Source organism: Calonectris borealis, chromosome 1, assembly GCF_964195595.1.
Source record: "Calonectris borealis chromosome 1, bCalBor7.hap1.2, whole genome shotgun sequence".
Lineage (NCBI taxonomy): Eukaryota > Metazoa > Chordata > Aves > Procellariiformes > Procellariidae > Calonectris > Calonectris borealis.
Window position 1 is genome coordinate 25,280,885 of NC_134312.1, and position 21,296 is coordinate 25,302,180.

Sequence of the window (21,296 nt, forward strand, 5' to 3'; positions counted from 1 at the left end):
TCACTAATTACCGTCACGGGCAAAACAGACTTGACTTGGGGAAATTAATTTAATTTATTATCAATCAAATCAGAGTTGGGTAATAAGAAATAAAACCAAATCTTAAAAACACCTTCCCCCACCCCTCCCTTCTTCCCAGGCTCAGCTTCACTCCCGATTTATCTCTACCTCCTTCCCCTGAGCAGCGCAGGGGGACGGGGAATGGGGCTTGGGGTCAGTTCATCACACGTTGTCTCTGCCGCTCCTTCCTCCTCAGGGGGAGGACTCCTCACACTCTTCCCCTGCTCCAGCGTGGGGTCCCTCCCACGGGAGACAGTCCTCTGTGAACTTCTCCAACATGAGTCTTTCCACAGGCTGCAGTTCTTCACAAACTACTCCAGTGTGGGTCCCCCACCAGGTCACAAGTTCTGCCAGCAAACCTGCTCCAGCATGGGCTCTCCATGGAGTCACAGCCTCCTTCAGGCATCCACCTGCTCTGGTGTGGGGTCCTCCACGGGCTGCAGGTGGATATCTACTCCGCCATTAACCTCCATGGGCTGCAGGGAGACAGCCTGCCTCACCATGGTCTTCACCACGGGCTGCAGGGGAATCTCTGCTCCGACACCTGGAGCACCTCCTGCCCCTCCTTCTTCACCAACCTTGATGTCTGCAGAGTTGTTTCTCTCACATATTCTCACTCCTCTCTCCAGCTGCAATTGCACAGTTTTAGGTTTTTAACCCCTCTTCTTCAAATATGTTATCACAGAGGCAGTACCACCGTCACTGATGGGCTCGGCCTTGGCCAGTGGTGGGTCTGTCCTGGAGCTGGCTGGCACTGGTTCTATCAGCCATGGGGGAAGGTTCTGGCAGCTTCTCACAGAAGCCACCCCTGTAGCCCCCCTGCTTCCAAAACCTGGCCACGCAAACCCAATACACTCTCTGTGTATGCCTGTGTTGCTTGGAATATTTTGTCTATAGTGTGATATTGCTGTTGGGGGAATTTAGCTAATTCTTTGTCACTTTTTAATTAGAAAAATAATACTATAAACACTGTATTAAATTTATTTCTCTCGTCTTAAGCATATAAGGCAGAAAACCCCTCAAATCCTAAATTCTGACAGCAACAGAATTGATATGCCCTTGAAATGTAGCTGCTTTGCCTTGCAAACATTTGTGCAAAAGAATAACTTTACTTTTTATAGCTCATCTTGAAGGTCATAGTGGAACTACTACAATAATTATTGTATCCAAGATGTTGAAATTGTTGTCATTCAGACTTATAATTTGAAATACACAATGCAGACTATTTGGAACATGTTTATTTTTTGAGGCACTTATGTTATTTAAAGTCAAAGTCAATTCTCTCCGTAAACATAGTTATGTTTATGTTTGATTATAGTTACAGACAAAAATATTATTTTTTTGGCCAAGTAAAGCCAACATAATTCAAAAATAGGGTAACAATTTTTTTTTTAAAGCTAACATAATTGAAATGTATAAAATCTTTCATGTTCATTTTCTTTAATTGCTACTTTGATCATCATAAATGTTTTGTTGATATTGTTACTGAATTTAAAAACAATTATTTTTTTACCCCTTTTTGTCCATAGCATTTATAATTGTATTGTGTTTTGAAAAGGAATTAATTTGAAACTTTTTTCTAATAGTTACTGTGTTGCCTCACCTGTTTACATAGCTTACAAATGATATTAAAAAGGTACTGGACAAGTATAAAGAATGAAAGAATTCTCTGTATCACGCAGTGGCGAATACTGGAAAAGCTGACTGGAAAGATCAGAGTCAGGTTAAAGCTATTCTATTTCTAGGAGAAGTCATTGCATTTTTTCAGGAGAAGAAAACTGTTCAGATAAAGGGTCAGATCTGCTAGTTTCTATTAGAACTGAGTAAATTCTTTAAAAGCACAGCTGATCATCTTTGCTTGTATTTCAGAGTTACTCACAAGATGGTTTTGGAATCTTGGTAGAAAAAAGCCTCTGCTTTGGAGCCTAGATCTCTCCTAGATAATGAGAACAAATGATTGCAAGGTGTCAATGCCTCTTCAAAGGAGAATAGACTGTAAGATTAAATTCTAACCTTGTCTCTTCACTTCTGAGAAGTGGCGAACGTGATAGGCTTATAAAGTCTCTTAAATCGTAGCTTAGAGGTTGAGACCACAAGGAGTCCATGGTGAGAAATGCTGGCTTTGCCTCAGTTCTTTCCCAGCAGGAAAAGAGGATCGGTCCATATGGCTTGTATTTCTCCTTCTGCGCTGGCAGAGACACGAGGCCAGTTAACACCTGCAGCTTGCCTCACAGGACTCTTTTGTGAGCAGGACTCTTCAAGCATAAAGCAAAATTTGCCTTCTACCCACCTCCAACACTGGTAATCCATTTCCAGAGGGAAAAGTTCCGGCTTTCTTCCCACATGCACAAGTGGGTAATATGTTAATTTGGGAAAGAAGAACATGCATTTTGCCTCCCCACTCCCAAGAGGAAAGTCCATGCTTTTTCCAGTATGTAAATTGCCCTAGTTATGTCTCAAAGGAAGAAGAACTCAGAGTAATTGCTCCCTCCACCTCCTTGTCCCAAAAAGATGTCCTAATCAACAAAGCATTCATTCCCTTCTTAGATCATAAAATGATTGTAAAAAGTGAGAAAACAGAATAATAAATTAAATATGTGAGGGTAGCAAAGTATTTGCTGATCAATATTTGGCATGTGGAAAATACTTTTTTAATAGGAAATGGTACTAATAGTAACTGAGATGAAAAAAAATTCCAAATCTTGGATTCTTTTAATTATTATTTGTCTTTTTAAGGAGCTAAATTTGAATATGTTTATTATCTGATCTGAGGGAAGAAGTTCTTTAATACGCTGCTGTAGTACCATGTTAGCTCCCAAACCTATCGCTCAAGGATCACATTTGCAGACAAAATGGATAGCACTTATTTTTGTCATTTGCCTATAGATAGTTCTTTTGGCTTATCTTGCACTGTAAATTGTCCTTGTTACAACAGTCATCCCTTTTAGCCTGACTTACAGTCCTAAATTTACCTTCATCCCACACAAATCTGGCATTCACACTTCTTTTTATTCAAAATTTTTTACATCAGGAATGTAGAATTCTGAAGTTAAGACGATTTTTTTCTTTTTTTTTTTTTAAAAAAAAGGATTCATAAGCAAAAGAAATTAAGCCTCCATCATCTTGGTCTTTTCTGCCCATTATTTGTTATGAGTCCCACGTTTCAACTTTGACAGGATAGGAAATATGTGGGATATGTGATATACGTACGATTGTAAAAGAAAGCATGTATAAATCCAGAAAAATGGGTAGGAGTAGAATGTAAAATACATGGTAGGTCAATATTACAGCTTCTCTTAATAAAATTGAGTTAAGTGGAGATACATGGTAATGGAGGTATTTTTTCCTTCATTGCAGTTTCACAATGATTTCACAGTAGCCTGAGTTTCAGTATTTTGATTTTGTGTTGGATTTAAAAAAATCTTCATGTGCAAGCAGTCCTAAACCTGGACTCAAGATCACCTATGGGTTTCAAGGAAAAAGCCCTATTGCAAATGCAGCAGTAAACTGTGTGTGCTTTTGTGTATACCGACAGACATCAATCAAAAGTGGTTTTAGGTTCCTGCTCACAGATAAAAGAACCACTGCAATCTCTTTGCAGTAGGTACATTTTTTTCTTACCGTTTGGCAAGAAATCTTTATTTTTAGGAGTGAAGAAAAAAAAGAAAAAGGAGCAAACATATGCAGATGCATTTGTGAGCCAAATTTACTGAGGGAGGCAAATTAAAATCCCAGTCAATGGGTTCTTCTCATTCCTTTTTTCCAAAGCTTTCTTCACTTCATTTGTTCCCAAACTGTAGTTTGTGGGGAAATATTAAAAAGGAAAATTCACTTTGTTTTCAGTTAAAAGTTTTTTCATAAGTAATATGGTAATCTGAGAGAAAACAATCTGATTTTGTTTCAAAATGTTTTAAGATTGTTTCTATAAGGCAGAATACGGAGAGTATACCCACCAGCTGTGCTCCCTCCCACTTGTGTGTGATTTGGTTAGCGTGTGCAAATGGCCTCCAAAAGATCCAGCTCAAACCAAGGGATAATCAGTTTTTGAGATATTACCAGCTGGAAAGGGACAAGGACAATATACCTTTCTTTCATAATTCTCTCCCTTGTATTTGTTTTCATTAACCTACTGTAAGTCAACCATTTCAGAAACAAGAAGCTGGGAATCATCCAGGGTGTCAGCCTTTGAGTGTGGACTTGTAAAAGAAGTTTCACATGCCAGCAGTGAAATTTTTGAAATGGTGTAAATGCTGTGTGATAATGCTCTGTGATAATACACTTGAGCACTAGTCACCCATTTAAAAAGTATGGAATTGTCAAATATTTAGCAATGAATCATTTGATCTTGTAGTGAGGTTCCTATCAGGTTACAACACGTATATGTATTTGTTGGTCTTGATTTCCATACATTCAGATCAGATTGTTGAGGGCTTATTCTGGTGTGGAAGCCCTGGCAGTGTTGGTCATATTTATCAACTGTAATGGAGGAGACCCACTAGAACCTAATCTTCATTAGTTCATATTAGAAGAATGGTAAGATATGCTGCTTTCTTGCTCTGTTTCGCAAAGCAAGGATCTCTGCATTGTGCAAGCTAAAGTATGAAAGGAGTCACAATCTGAGAAGGCATGGGCTTAGTGGAATAAAAGAAAGTGTAGAAGTAGTAATGCACTATTTCTTTAGACTGCCAACTGCAATGCGAATTTAGTAGGTTCTGCAAAATTGAAAGTTTTGCTGGAAATTTTGTGATTCCTTTAGTATTCTGTGGGCAACCACATTGTGCACTCTTGATTTATATAATGCTGACCTTCAATTTGTCTTCGTTTCTTAGATGGAGGTTAATTGTAAGAAGCAGACAGGAAGAGTTACAGTCAATTGGCTTTGTGGGCAGGAGAGGCACACAAAAATTGGCAAGACTATTCTGGACAGTTATGTGAGAAACCAGATCTCCCACGTTCTGTGAAGATACCATGGAAAAGTCAACCACTTCTAGAATTACAAAGTATTTTGCTTGTGTTGACCAAACTATTCCAATTCATACTAAATTCTCTCTAGGGTGTTCCAGTTCTACCCCTGTCTTTGTGCTCTGAATTGCTGTCTTACCTGCACGCTCCCTTAAACAGACAGACAAACACCAGCTTGTGAAAAGGGAAATGAAGGATTTCTAAAATATCTCTGAGGAGAAGAAGGAAAAGTACAATTAAAGGGTTAACCTCAGTGTTATGTACAGGTAACATGGAGAAGAAAAGGAACATGTAGATGATTGGTTTTATTGCTTCCCTCAAAATGATTATTTTTGTCTCAGAAATCTGATTCCAGACTGAAGTGATGAACAAATTGCCTTATATTAGACAACAGCACTGTAACAGTATGCTGTGAGTTAAGGCAAATGGATTTCTTAAATCAAGCTACATGTGCTCAGATTCAGAAGTGCATGTCTTCTGACATCTGTTTATATCTTCTCTTACAATTTTCATTGTGCTTCCTTATTTTTCCCTTATCACACCTAGTTTTAACATAGCTAACAATTTTTTCTGTGTGTATTATCCCTAACATCTTGTTCTGATTGTGAAGAGGCATCTGTGCCCTGTGCTGACGACGTGCCGAGTGACTGCTGCTGCCTAATGTAGTCACAAGGTGTAGAAACAGCTCAGTGCTTGGCAGGAGCAAACAAGTACGCCGGAGGAATTTGCTTCCCAGCTTGAAGAAATTCTCTATGACTGTTTTGATCTTGCATGAGACTTGTGAAATACTGAAGTCATGTCAGGTTCTGAATTGATTATAATTTGCTCCTGACTTTTGATATTTTTGATTTTTGGGACAGCATCTTCCATGCAAAAGACAGCTGAACAATTCCATGTTTCAGTGGATACACTCCAAACGTACCATTTTCTCACTCTCTTCCTTCTTGCTGGAATCTGCAATGGATAGATTTACTGCAGATTTCAAACCTGTCAACACCCAAATGTGTGACACCAGCTCTCAATACATGTGAAAGAGCTAAGCTGAGGGACATGATATGTAGCAGGGGAAGAAGAGAGAAGTTCTGCAGAATATATTTTGTGCAGTACAGAAAAGTTTTCTATAAACTCCATTTTGAAGTTGAGCAATTCTGTTATCAGCCTGCAGTTATCAGGGAGTTAGAAAATAGTAGGGCAGGAGTTTGGACTTCATGACTCTCCCTTCTACTAGAATGTTAGAGGAACCTGTCTATGTTTATACTGTGGAGAGTTTTATGAGCTGCTTAAATCACAAAACTGAAAGTTATTAAAAGTACATATAACTCCCAACTTCAAGCTAGGGAAGTCTGTGTTTTGAAAATTCCCACTGTCGTTACAGAGCAACCTCGCCCAGCAGCCTGCCTGAATCCGGATAGCTGCAACCGAAGCGGAAAGCGCAGCGGTGCCTGCGCTCGGGCTGTGCTTTGCAGCTGGCCAGTTAGGTACGCACCTGCCTGGAGTCATGAGGCAGCTCCGCTCCGCTGCTCGAGCCCCGCTCTTGTGCACCCTCGCCGTGCTCTTCAAAATGGCTCTGTCAGTGGACCATGTACCGATGCTGCTTTGGTCAACTCAGAGGTAAGGAATCTCATAAAAGAGTATCTCTGCTTATGCTGTTGCTCTCTCTGTGTGCAGAATGTATTGTATTTCATCCCTTGTGGTAAATAACCTCGGGGCAATAAAATTACCCGATAAATGAATTTGCCTCTCAGCAATCGAACAACCTAACAGATGAATTTACCCATTTTTATTTATAATTTTAGTGTTCTAAGCTGGGCAGTAAGAAGTAAATTAAACTCATATTCTTCAAATCTGCAGTAGACACGCTTTATTCACCCTAAGGCAACCTTGAACTCCGCTGTTAGAGGTGTCGTGACTCAAAAGCACAACATAAGGCAGTCTCACAAAAAGGAGCTGACCAAAAACTGTGTGGGCAACCTTAATCCTTGCATTCCCTAACTCCTGAATCCTGATTTTTCACTTTAATGTTCTTTTTAATGCAGGTTTTTCCATAGAATACACTGTTGTATGTATAGACATCAGTTGTTAGAAACAACTGCAGAGCCTTGACAGATCCAAAGAGACAATGTGAAATTCAGGGGTTTGGATATACTTATGAAATAAGACTTTGAACCTGTCTTGAAAGAGCTAGATATAGACCTCTTTTTTCCAGCCAGGAATTTTATTCCTGCAGACTTTCAGGATTTTATATAATTACTTGGGCTTTCCGGAAATACAGCAGCTTGGGCAACGCAGTAGCTTCAGGCAGGGTACCAGATATGTAAAGTTGTCGGAGGACTACGCACTGCTTATTCACAAGGCTGTCTCTGCAGGGCATACACGTTGGTTTTGTCTAGGAAGTACTGCCCCAAAATACAGTAAGCCGATGTCAGAGATTACGGGATCACAGGACTAATTGGAAGGGTTAAAGGCAAAGTCCTGTTCTGGCTGGGAAGGCGACAACAGATCTGCTGTACTCTAGGTTTGCCTAAGGTGTGCTTTAGCCTGAGTAAATCACCTGAATCTCTCCTCCTAATTCCTGAATCCTCCACATTCTTAACCTGGTTTATCTAAATTGTAAACCCTCTTGTGGAGAGTTCGTCTCATACCCTCTGCAAGCACATATGTATTATACTTAGTTCAACAGGCCTGATCTCAGCTGGGTATTTATTCATTTCTCTAATAAGAAATAATCCACGACACCAACAGTATTTGGAATTTGTCACAATCCGGTTGGGTGACTTCATAAGCATAAAATGCTTTCCTGTACTGCAAATAGCCTTGGTGCACAGGTTAACCCTCACTTTTGCTGTAAGGATGAACAGAAGGGGCTGCAGCAACAGGGATTCCTGTTGCTGGCCTGACCGAGCTGTGTGTGCCTGGGCAGGGGGAGTTCTGCTTCTGAACTCCTTTGGTCATCAACTCTTGTCAGGTCTGAATTCATGGGATTTGATCATTTTGTTGCTTTGTTCATTCCCAGAGTGTTACTTGTGATTTACTCTTCTGTAAACTGGCAAGGAACAAAACCAATGGGAGGTCATTATCCTTTCAGCTAGTTGCGCTGGATTCACTCTACCTTTCATGAGGCTTTGAGCCATTCTTCAACACATTTGAGACACTGTGAATTATCTAGCTGTCACTAGGAAGAGAATTAGACTAAATTCTGCTCTCATTTGTCCTAGTGTAAATCTTTTGTCTTTAGGCAAGTTTATTAAGATTTAAGTCTGAGAGCTAAATCTTGTTAATTTTTTTTTCTTTTCTTTTTTGTTCTTTTTTCAGTTGCTCTTTAATGTGATAATTTTAAGACAGCAATAGGAGGATTCAGAAATTTTTTGAACATCAGGAATTAGATCGATTCAGTTGTTCAGGAGATCTTTCTCCATGTATAGTGCCATATAGACAAGCGTGCTACTTTTCTGGTTTTTCATATGTGATGCTGTAATGTTGAGGGCCACAGAAAACAGATGTATAGGAGGTGTTGATTGTGTTTCTTTCATATGTATCCTGGACATTGTGTCCTTTTCCCAGCAGTAATTAATACCAGCTTTGACAAATGTAATCTCTTAAGCATTTCCAGAACGGAACCTCTGGACCCTGCGGAGCCATAACGTATAGGAATCTGCAAAGTTTTGTAAAGTTTGATTAGGTAATTTTGACCTTTTTTTTTACCCTGAGAGAAATAAATGGATGTCTCAACATCAAGGCTTTTTTATATTCAAAATGCTTAATCTGTTCACCTTTATGCAATACAGGCATATGTATGCGTACTAAACCTCTGTATTTAAAAGCAAAGTAAATGTTGGAAAGAGTTGTTCTTAGGATAAAAGTGATCCTAAGAGTCTAAGCAAAGATCAGTGCTTCCTTTGTCCTACTTCCTAGTTTATATAAACAACACACCTGTTGTCAGTATAAACCAAATCTTATCAGTTAATCCAGGGTGATCATAACAGCAAGATGCAGTTAGTGACTTGCTCTATTGCAGATTGTTCAGGTTTATGCAAATCTAGAACAAGAAAATCAGGATAGTGGACTGATTAAACCAGTTTCATGTTTCCAGGAATAGAACACACATAGAAGTGTTCCTCCTACCATGACCTTTGCATTTTTTGAAAGGTGAAGTTCTTGTGGGGCAGAAATTAGTTCTGGTGAAAGTCAATGAAGCAACGGGAAAGGAGATTTGTGTTATTTTATAAAATAAAGAAACAGTAACAGCAACTTTTGTTTGCTAACCTTTATTCCATGCTTCACGTCTAGGTACTTTGCAGTGATGCAAGGTTTGCAGAGTGTGATCTACAGGCTTATGAAATCTGGAAACTACTATTACCATTTTAGGAAGGGTAACTAAAGTAGTGCAGCAATTATCAATGGATTTCTATTCACTTTGTGGAAATATGTCCCACCAGTTTAAAACTTCAATGATTCATTGATCAACAGAAGCTGAGATTCACCAATCTATTCCATCACCTCTCCCAGGTTATCTCTTAGGATATGATATCGAATAGTTGAAGGATAATACATTTTCCTCTTCTTTAGAACTAGCCAGTGTTTGTAAAGCCGTATCTCAGAACAGCTATATTAGAAGAATGTAACACTTTGAATTCTCTCTTTTATGCATTATTATTGTACTGTAATCATGCTATTAAAGATAATGTTAGATGCCAGATACAGATGAAACCTGCAACTGACAAACACATGCCGTGTGCAAAGCATAAAGGAATTGTGATATAAATTCTTACAGGGACATTAGTAAATCAAATACCTCTTTCCTCTAGAAAGAAAAATGCAGATCTGTACTTTGAGAAAAATAAGTATTTTCTACCAAACAACAGTCTTTCTCCATTGAACTCAGGAAAAAGATGAAGTGGGAATAACTCAGTAGGTCACAGTGACCTGCTTTTCACAAACTAATACTAATATATAAGTGGACATTCTCCAAATAACTTTGGCCTGGAAAAATTGACCTTTATCTTAAATTAGCCTTTAAACTAATTTCTCCTGGTTGCTTTTCAAAGCAGTAGAGATGGAGAGATTCCTCTTGCATATGATTCACAGAAGAAACTTGATTTAGCCATTTTGAACCAATATTCAAAAGAATTTCTTTCCCGCCTTAGATCAGAGAGGGAGCCTGAGGAATTAAATTCATTAAAATTAGCTTTTGTGATTGCCCCCTCATGTGTTTGGTTTAGGAATGATTTTTGCCTGATTTTGCAGTCATTGAAAATACATTATTGCCTTCGCTTATATTGGGAAATTAATCCCTTTCTGGCAAATCCAGGTTATAAGTGACTTTGAGAAGGCATTAATACCAAATAGTACATTTGCATTATTTCTTAAAACTGCAAGGAATTTGCTGAAAAATCCACTGAAAGAAGGTGGAACATAAAAAAGATACAGTGGAAAGAGAAAATTGTTTTAGCTGTAACTTTATTGGACTTCTATGGAGATGTTGTGTGCTAGCATGCTTGAGTAGCTTTTTGAATTTTTTTTCCTATGATCATGAGTTTTCATTCTACTGCTGCTACTAGTAATGGTGACATGTGAGCTTTGTGTGTAAAAAGGTAGTTGAAGGTCATTTCCAATTTTTTTTTAATTAGCTTGTTTACTTCTGCTGTGCAGGAGAAAATATTATTTCTTAAATGCTAATCACGAGGTGACTGAAAGAGAAAACTGACAAGAATAACTTGTAGGAAAGAGTTCGGAAGCCAGCTACAAAGCAAGAATGTAAGCTCACAAGGTAGAGTGATAGAAGTCCTGTTATCTTACCGTCTGCCCTTCTGGCAGGTCCAGATACAAGAAATCTTGAAATCTTTGCTTCCATCAAAGATAAGTGCTCAAATTCCAGTTCTACCTAGGAAGAGCGCTAGTCAGAGAAGAATCTGTATTTTTAAACTTGTTGTCACGCCAAGAGCAGTTAGGGACAAGAAAGAAGCAAAATACCAGGTGAAGCTTTCTTTCCTCTCTTTCTTTAGAGCATTGTCTGGCTATTGGAGGAAAGAGAGAGCAGTTGAGTTTTAAGTTTCCTCCTTTTTAGCCAGCAGGAAAGCACATACATTAACAGAGATGCTCATCATTATGAGCCCCAATGGCTGAGGAACCCAGGATGGTTCTGCAGTGGGGAGGTTAAGTCTGATGTGCTTGGCATGCAGATGGCTGCACAAGGCTGTGTGTCTTTGGACATAAAATTTTGTGTGAGCAATCAACAGTAGCAATCAATATGTGTGTTGGCCTACTGCCTGTTTCACCCTATGCCACCCCTTGCTGATCTCTTGCTGCCTGCTTGAGGTGAAGAGTTCAAAGGAATGGACTGGCTCATTGCGTTCAGTAAAGCATACCTTCAGCTCATCCACGATGCACTATCTGTGGCAGCCACGTGTCTCCATTTCGTTCTGTAGTTCACAGTAAACCAGCTAGCAAAACATACTGACATGTCCCACCTGAACCGTGGTGAGAATATTGTTTCACCCAGCTGACAGTAGCAGCCCATTCACTGAAGGGTGTAGCTTTGCCTACTGCCATGCATAATGTTCAGCGAACTATTTAAAGGAAGCAAAATAAATGTGGGTATAATATGGTGAATATAATATTAGGCAAACGCTGCATTATAATAGAATTATTAACTAAGTGATGTAGATTTCTTTTTCTAATGATGATGCCGAAGTTGCTGAAGTTGACTGCTTGGAAGCTAAAAAGTCCCACAAAAGGTGCTTTTCAAGGTTAGATAGCTAGCAAGAGCTGCTTCAAGGAACAAGGAATACCTTAGAAGCAAGTATGCTTTAAAACAGGATCATTAAATTTCTGAGGTTTTGAGTTCATGACAAAAGCCTTTGCCATTGTGCTGCTGCAAATAGCTTTGTTTTGTTTCATGTGCTTTCTGTTACCTTTTATCCTTAATTGCAAGTCCCAAAAGCTCTCAAAATCTTCAATTTTTTCTAATATTAGACATGAAATGGATTTAGTTAGTTAGTTTTTTAAACAAATATACCAAGATATTCACTATCATTTTCTTTCACACAAGCCATTTTTAACGTCTCTTAATTTAATCTATCATCTTTTCCTTTAATATCATTAGTATTTTGATGTGGCCATGCAATGCATAAAGTCGGTATGAAAGTCAGTTCCTGAATAGTCATTCAGAATCTTTGGGAGTTTTTGTGTTTTCAAATATCTTATTTTTAAAGATTATACTTAAATATTTGAGATCATGAGGTTTGACTTTTCTGAAAAGTTGAGGCATGTCTGTTACAATTTCTAAGTTGTTTGGCTTCATAAATATAAATTGATATGGATTTCCAAGCACAAATTAACAAAGAAATGAAGATGCTGAGCAAAACTAAGAAAATATCAAATGATAATTTCTACCAAATAGAAAAAAATTCTTTCTGGCACAGCAGGGTTTACTTCTAAAGCTTGAAAAGTGACAGACAGAATATCTACTAGAATTTAATTTTAACATCTGCAGCACGTTGTCCTGGAAGAGTCTTCCACATGTACTGTTTGTTCTAACACTCTCCAAAACTTCATTGGAATTACTCAAAAGTCTTGAAGTGAAATATAGATTTTCCTTACCTGAGAAACAACTTGAAACCCCGCTATGTGTTCATTATCCCCGTTCTGCCTCCATCTTAAGAGACTGCAAAGATTGTTTCCATTCATAAAAGCTTGCTGTGCAAGGGTCATTTTTGAATTGCTTTTGGGTTAGAAAACTTAATAAGCATCTAAACTTCACCAAATTGCAATCATATAACAGCTGATGCTACAGCACACATTGATTCACTATATTATTTGTAATTAGAACCATTTAGAGGGTCTGGAATACCTGATTTGTCAGACCTTAGCAACTGATGTGTATTTGGGAAAGATGAGAAATTAAGCTTCAAGCTCTGGGTTTTCTACAGGATGACAATATTACCTTAGTCAAGACACCTAGGACAAAAATTTTCATAGTAAATTTCATCCCTATAGACCCATGTTGCATACTGTTAAAATCCCAATCAGGTGTTGAAAGAGTAATGCCACTTCTTGTTTTGCCCGTAACTGGTTTTTGTGGTAGTAAAAGTAAATAGATCAGTTATTTCTCTGTCCAATTCTCATGATGACAGGTTGGCAAAAGAATTGTAAGCTTTCCTTGGTGTCTTGAGCTGTTCTGTTCAGAAAAGCTTCTGCTTCTGGGAAGGTGGCTTTTCTGAGCTGCTTCTGCAGAGTGATTCCTTCATCATGAAAACCTTAGGAGAGAACATATAGTTTACAATAACACTGAAAAGCCACTTTTACTTAACAAAATGTTTATGAAAAAATATTGGGTTATGACAACTTGTGGTCTTGCCTGAGTTCTCTCTGGCATTGGAAAGTGTTTTGGGAGTTGGGATTCCCTTTGGGAATTCTCTCTGAATGTTTTCAACATATTCTGCTTCATTCCACTTAGTAGCTACCTTTTTGAAAGACGCAACTGTGCTGTTGTACGCAAACAAGAAAGTAGAGAGAGCCAGTTATCTTGATTCGACCAATTTCATTCCTGCTGCCACACAGTTAAGGTGATATGGGCATAAATGGGCAAGTTCTTTTCCTCCTGAGTAGAATGAAAGCAAACTGAATTGTAAACTTGATCTTAATCCAAAGATGATGATATCATTACCTGCTGCTGCATATTTAAAGAAAGAAGAGGTGTCATCATTGGCAGCAAATTTTACAGGAAAAAATTTTTTCTTTGTAGATCACAGTGGAATCCAGACACTGCTTTGCACGAAGGACACGTTGTCTCAGCACAGGAGCTGACTGTACTCTTGCAACCTGTTTTTACCCAGAATTCCAGACACCTCATCTTGTTCCTGCAAGATACAGTATGTAACATTAATTCCTTTTCTCTCACCGATGCCGAGTGCAAGCCTGTACCTAAACGAGATGCCGTGGCTACTTCTCATCAATCTACTCTCTTTGTTTTTCAGCTTAGCATAGATGATTTCACATACCTCAGTGAATCCTATGGTAACAAGAATCCATTTCAAAATGTTCAGGCAAGCATTTCTCTCTTTTATTTCTTTATATGCAGTATTTAAAATTAAAAACATATAAGAAAGATGCAAACAAACAATAATTGGGAAAATTAAACTGAATTGCAGCAGTTTTCCTATTTAAATTATTTATTGAGATTGTTTCAGTTTAAGCAGATGGGTTAAAGGAAATCAACTGAGTTTGCAGAAGTGTTTTGTAGCTATTTTATTTCTGAAGATCACGTTTTCAGAATTCATCGTAACTGACAAAATTATTCCTTAACATGCTGCAATTTTGTACTGTGAAAAACAATACAAAATTCCAGACTGACACCCCAAAATTCTGTTTTGAATCCATAGGAAGAAAAGAAGTCATAGGAATCAATTATTTATTCTGGATTTTCAGAATTGAACATCTATTTTATTTTCACAGAAATTGAAGCTCTCTTAACTCATGCAGGGAGTTAACTGTTTCATATTTGAATGTAGTTAATATATGACTAGATACTGGATTGCTTTAATCTTCATGAAAAAAAGCCATGCTACTTGAGTAATTTGAAATCAACTCCAGGCACAGAATCTAAGACGGAGTCCTCCTGAGCCGGCGAGCAACTTCAACTTCTCTTCTCACTCAGGAGGTTTACAGATTTTGTGCACGGCATCTCTGGTTATACTTACGTGACAGTTTATTGAACTGTAATTGGACAAAGGAAGTGTTGACACGTGGAAGTCACAAAGGCATTCCTATAGGCAGAGCAGGATGAACAGGGCTATTAGTGACGTAACTGGTATCAGAGCACATGAGGAAGTGCAAATTCCCAAGCACCACACAGCAAGCTGTATGTGTAATTAAGTACATAAATATTCACATATTACCTGTCCCTACATCTATACTAAGAACCTCACGTCTTCCTTGTGTCACTGATACTGGTGATCTTCATCTCTTTGCCATATAACAGCATTTTAACACTGATGCTGAAACAAAAACAACTATTCAGAGTATGTACATAGGTTTTCTGAGGAATGAATGGCAGTAATAATCCTTTGTAGTGTAAGGCTCAGCAGTTGCGCCCAGAGGCAGATGTACTGGTACTTCTCTGGTATGGCTTATCTTCTCTGGGTTTAAAATCTATGCAAGGCTGTGTCTGGAGCAAATTTTGTTGCTGCCTGACTGCAAACCTGATTTTGTTTTAGAAGCTGTGTGAAATGTAGACGTGACACTGCAAGCTCCTAACGATGCGGTGGTCTTATTTAAGTAGGCCCTGGATGTTTAAGAGGAGGGATATTAAAGTATTTAAAACTTTCTTCTTTCGCCTTGCAATCAGGACTCCGTCAGCACTGTAGATAGAGCTTATAGCCAAAGGCTAGAGATGAGTCCAGAGACTGATGGGTTTAGAAATCGGGTGGTATACTGAGTGGATAGGGGACCTACCGAGGAGGTGAGGAGGTCCTCAGCTAAAAAAAGGATCACGTTTATGTAAATCTTTGGTCTGTATCTGGCAGAGCAAAGATTTAAACCCAGGTTTTCAACAAGCTGAATAAATGTCAGTAACATTTTGTTTGCTTTCTGACCTTGCCTCTGTTCTCTTTCTGTCTTGGAGCCGAGAAACTTTTTCTCTGTACAGCTTCTTTAAAACTGGAAAGTTTCTTTTGACAAATTGCTCGCCTTAACTCCAGCACTTCCTAGATTTGTTCTGTTGGACTTGGCAATCTTAATACTTTTCTAGCATAGTTTTGTGGGGGTGAGGTGCTGTAACTTGAGTGAAAGAAAATGACATGTATAAATTAAATATTTCTTTTTCACTTTGGTGCCCATATGGAGAATTTTGTCAATATCTATTGCAAAGACTTGTAGTTTTTAGGGCCAGAAAGGATCTTTATAATCATCCAGTTTCATCTTGGATGTGACAGAGGCTACAAAAATTTGATCAGTTGCTATCGTACTCCACTTGAGCTACTTTGGGAAAGAAGTCCATTCTTAATCATACTATGAAAGACTCTATCATAATATTCACAGAACACAGGACAAAGTGAAGGTCAGGTCTGAATTTTCTCACTGGGGAAATTAGAATCTGATGTTTCATAATCACAAATTTTTATACCTTCGCACTCTGTATTATACAAGTGATTCATTAAGCTATAATAGGTGTTCCATGTCACTCCAGTATCCTCTTTTTGAACTTCAGAAATGCAAATTAATTCTCAAACCTAAACTGGAGATCTCATTTAGAATGTATATGTGCATGTAGCAGCATGTGTGCTACAAGAAGAAAGTGTTATTTGTGAAAGAATTATAGCTTGTAAACCACAGACATTTGCAGATATTAGATTTGTTCAGCTACATTAGCAGCTGTTTTGAGCTTTTGGGATCAATGGGTTTGTATGCAATAAAATAATTTTATTTCCAGTAGATACAAAAGGAATCTTATAGATGGATCATTTATCTTAAACATTCAAAGAACTTTTTAATTAAATAATAAAATACAAAGATAAGCTCTTGCAGAACTTTTTTGTCAAGCAGTCACCTACCTCACAAACTATTTTTCTTTAATAGTGCTCAGCTTCTTAGAACTGCAGTGTATGGTAATACATTCCAATTAGTGGCCAGCTGTGCCGCTGCATAATTATTATTGTAAGTCATTGCCATTCATGGGTCTGTATCTCCATCGTATCCTCACTCAGTGGTCATAGACTGAGGAGTACTATTTAGTCACGTGTGATACAGGAGTCCTACTATAGTTTTGGTTGTCTTTGTTCCCTTTCTCTTTACCTCATTTATTATATTATTTTTTCACAAGGGGGCATGCAGAACGGCATAATAAACAAGATATAAGTTAATCATAGATTTATTTAGTGACCTGATGATGTTTTGTTCTCTGGCCTTTTCCAAAAATACTTGATTTTTCAATTCTGATCACTATCAGCTACTGAATTGACATTTTCAAAGAGCTGTTGTGCCTCTTAAGGTTTCATTACTGAATGGTAACGCTCAGTTCTGAGTCTATTATCTATTATTGTGTACATAAAATTAGTGTTGTTTTTTTTTCTCACCCTGTGCTCTGCTAAAATCAATTTACATTGAATCTCATCAGTTACTTTGTTGCCCAAGAGGTTGTACCAGAAGTTGCTTCTGCAATTCATCAGCCCTTGCCTTTACTATCCTGAATAATTCAGCGTAATCATGCCTTTTTACCAGATAATTTATGAACATATGGAACAGAACAGACCCTAGTACAGGAACAGATACTTTTTTCTACCCCTTGCTTGCTATCTCTTTGCCTACTCTTTGCCTATCCTTTATCTACCTCCATGTGAAGACTGCCTCTCTCACGCTGAAGCAGCTTAATTTCTTGAGTCTTTGCTTCAAGACTCTGCCGAGTGCCTTTTGTGGATCCAAGTACGCTGTATCAGCTAGAGCTCCCCGGTGTACATGCCTATTGACTCCTTCAGAGATTTTTAGCAGAAGTGTGAGGCACAGCTGCTTTTTGCAAAAGCCATGTCAGCTTTTCCCAGTATAATCCTTCCTTGTTGTTACAGTCTGTTATTCTTTGGAATAGTTCCTCCTATTCTTGGACTTCAGGTTTGCTTCTCTATAGCTCCTCAGATCTGTCTGTAGCCCTTGAAAAAAAACTGGTGTTAGGTTTACCACCACACAGTACAGTGGTATGGAAGTTTGTTCAATAATACTTTCTGCAGCTGCAACATATTTTTATCTGAAGTACATCAGATCTATTTTCATTAAAATCATAATATATAGCTTTACGTATACATTTGGAGAACACAGGTACAGTGTAAAAGTCTGTAAGATTAATAGAAATTGGAAAGTTAAAATGCAACAATGATAATTTTCTTCACAGTTCTCACTGTGTGTAGAAACACATGTGCTTCCAAATCTGTTTGAATAGATTTTTCTTTTTTATAGATAACCCATTGACCAATGCTGTAGAAAATAAATACAATACTTTAATAAATTACATACTCACAGATAAAAGATGAAGATTTACAAGATCTCTTTTACATGGAAGAGCCTGCCTACTTCAGGTGTGGGTTCCCAGATATTTTCAGAGCCAACACAGGAGCCTTTTTCCCAACTAATATTGTTATTATAGGACTGTCTATCAGCTTTGACGCCAAACATAAACTAGTTCAGAACAATGAGTATGCCTACATGATCTTTTATAGATGGATGCATGAGTCTTTAACAAAGATTTTAACAATAGGTTTTTAATGAGAGGCCTAAATTTACTTCATTCCAGTTTCAAATTGCTTAGGTGTAATATCAATCCAGTTAACGTAACACTGAAAGCAGAGCTGGGCAAGTAAGTCCAAGCACACTTCATCATAGTGCAGCTACTTGGCTTCAGGATGGCTAGAAATGTGGACAGAGTCATCCCACACCTACCTTCAAAAAAACCTGAACAGCGATATATGTAATCCAAGAGTGAAATTTCTTGTAATATTTCATTCAGGAGACGTGCTTCAGGGGACACTAAAGAAAGTAAATGTACTCATAATCAGAGTAAGCTGCCCATAGACAGGTTATAGATTCTGGTAATTAATACAGGAATTTCTGCTACCAGTCCAACAGCTCAATGGGAGGTTTTTTTCCCTCTCCCTCTCCCTTTCTCTGTCTTAGCTACTGTGTGGTTGTACCTCTTTGTTTAGTCCTTTAGCAGAATGCAAAATCAGGTGTTTTCCCAGTAGTCCTCTTCATTCTCCATCCTCTTTTGGAGTTCTCGTGTTTTGAGCATGCATGGTAGTTGAAATCCTAAAATGCGTAAAGCAACGTATGGGTATTGTAAAGACAAGTGTGCAGTGGCCAAATGTCAAGAAGGACAAACAAAAGGCATGGGATCAGAATGGCTATCTGAGGCTAATGAGTAGATATCCAGCTGTGTCTGCCCTTCAGATGGAAATCAGTTGAATACCAGTGGCTGGAAGCTGAGCCAGATGGCAGTGCAGGATTGATTAGGAGCAGAAGCACAATTCAGATAATACTCAGTAATGATGCGTTTTATATCTTATTCTACAATAAATGAGTAAACTGCTTAATATATATCCTTGGAAGAAGTGGCTGCTGCCATTCTGGCTGCTGCTAGGGGACAAGGTATTAAAATACTGAAAATAAAAACAAATAATTGACTATTGCTCAGAATTTTAGCTCTAATTTCATATATGCAAACAAACCAAAATGAAATGTATCATCTTTTCCTTCCAGGCACTGCTAAAAACGCTACTTAAGGACCTGTGAACCAGATCAGTGCTTTCTGCTTTATTTTAATTTCTGCAGTTATTTTTCTATCAGTCTGGCAAATCAGACAATACTGCATAATCCTTCCTTCTGAGCATCTACAGAAATGTGAAAATAACTAACCGTTGCCTGGCAAGGAAAACATGTGAGCAATTAGAAAGAACTAGAGCAGGTCAGAAAAGTGGTAGGCAGCTGGAGAACAGACAAAAAGGAAAAAGAGTAGGAGGAGAAAAGTGTTAGCAACACTACAACACTTGCATCAGACAGAGGGGGCGAGAGAGTCTATAACGACTTGAATATCTGAATGTTGGATCAAGTGACAGACTCAGTCTAGGCTTAAATGTAGAAAATGGGGAAGCAAAGTTAACAAGTTGTAAACTAGGACTCAATGAAAAAATATCTTCAAATATTCACATTAAATTTGGGGTACATTAATTTTGATCATTCTCAAGTCTCTATCTTGCATTTTCTTTTCCTGAATATTTCAAGTTAATTTTATTATCAAGGAAAACCTCTGAAAAGGAAGTTTTTCAACTATGCAGGTTTCAAATTCATAGAACGAGAATGTTTTTAAATGCATTTCACTCAAGTATTTTCATCAGAAACTCAGCTATGAGAATTATAAATAAAGTGATAGATATCCTGAGGCTTGATTATCTGAACCAGGTCAGCCTAGGTTTATAATTTGTATTTTGAGTAGAAAGACAGAAAGTACATGGCATGAGGTTTGTTTGTGTGTGACTGGAGGCTCTGTAGATCCTGAAACATGTAGCTTTCTTTAGTTAATTGTTACAAATTAGACACTTGTCTGTATTGTGTGCTGTACCACCAGGATGTAGACAAAGGAAGAGTATTTATTATGCAAAGTATGACCCTGTACTGGATAGAGCTGCTGGAACTTGAGATGTCTGACATTGATTCTTCTCACCTCTGAGGGCATTTAGTTAGACCATCTGATGAGCTTTGCTTCTGGCAGCGTTCATAACCTGTCTCTCCAATACATTCTTAGCTTGAGAACTTCTACATCATCTGTCTCTCCTCTTCTACTAGACTTGTGGAAAGGACCGTAAGAATTTGATGTCACTGAGTGCCTTAAGCTTGCCCCAGGAAGGTGCAGGAATAAGAGCAACACAAGTGTCCCTTCACTGCCCTTTTCCAGAGGCAGCCTGCAGCCAGCATCAGGCTGGTGAGAACTCACGTACTGTTTAACATGGTGGTTCCTCATCTTGAATATTAAATTAAGGTTACATAAAAAAAAGGATTGTGTTTCATAATTAAGCAAGTAAATAAACTGTTCATAAATTTGTTCCTTTGTTACAGGAAATTCTTCAGTCTTCTCCTTCATCTTTAGTTTTGCCAGCTGTTGACTGCGAGGCTACCAGGTATCTTCTGAGCTTTCTTCAGGAGTCAGAAGATTGGAAGTTAACAAACATAACTAATCTCGATGTCTCTCAGTTGAAAGTGAATACACGTAAACCAAACTTACTGGTGATTCAGCTACAACCACTTGTCAGGTAGGAGCTTGTCACAAACAAAACTGACCCACATGTGTGCACGATTTTTAAAGCTTTTGAAAATGTCACTTTTATTCAGGAAATTTAAAAAGCAAAGTGGAAGCTTACAAGGTTAGCAAAATTATGCTTCTTGCAAGTGTGAATTCAGTGGTTTTTAAAGTTCCCTGATGAGCTTACCAGGTGTAACAGATGAATTATGTTGGGAAAGTCAGTCAGGCATTCCTATTTTGTCTGCCTCATTATATGAGAACAAAGGGACAACTAATAAAACTAAATGGCAACACACTTTTAGCAGAAAGGCTGAATTATTTTATGCAACACATGATTAACCTGCAGAATTAATTGCTAGAAGGTATTCCAGGGGTCAAATAAACTGGCAGGATAAATATGCAAGCAAATAAACATACAGAGAAACCTGAAGTTAATATGAATAAAGAGACTGGTTTTCATCACTCTAGAAGGTAGAGGGGGGCTATAATTTTTCATGTT

The 21,296-nt window shown here is 38.1% G+C and overlaps 1 protein-coding gene across 1 annotated transcript in view; it reads left to right on the plus strand.

Moving 5' to 3' along the window:
• The first annotated feature begins 6,520 nt into the window (after positions 1 to 6,520).
• The window catches only part of ATP6AP1 (ATPase H+ transporting accessory protein 1), a 55,452-nt gene continuing 40,676 nt past the window's right edge, over positions 6,521 to 21,296 (plus strand). The window contains exons 1-4 of the mRNA XM_075150810.1: positions 6,521 to 6,633; positions 13,766 to 13,892; positions 13,998 to 14,066; positions 20,614 to 20,807. Coding sequence (XP_075006911.1) covers positions 6,521 to 6,633; positions 13,766 to 13,892; positions 13,998 to 14,066; positions 20,614 to 20,807 — 503 coding nt within the window. The remainder of the gene's footprint in view (positions 6,634 to 13,765; positions 13,893 to 13,997; positions 14,067 to 20,613; positions 20,808 to 21,296) is intronic.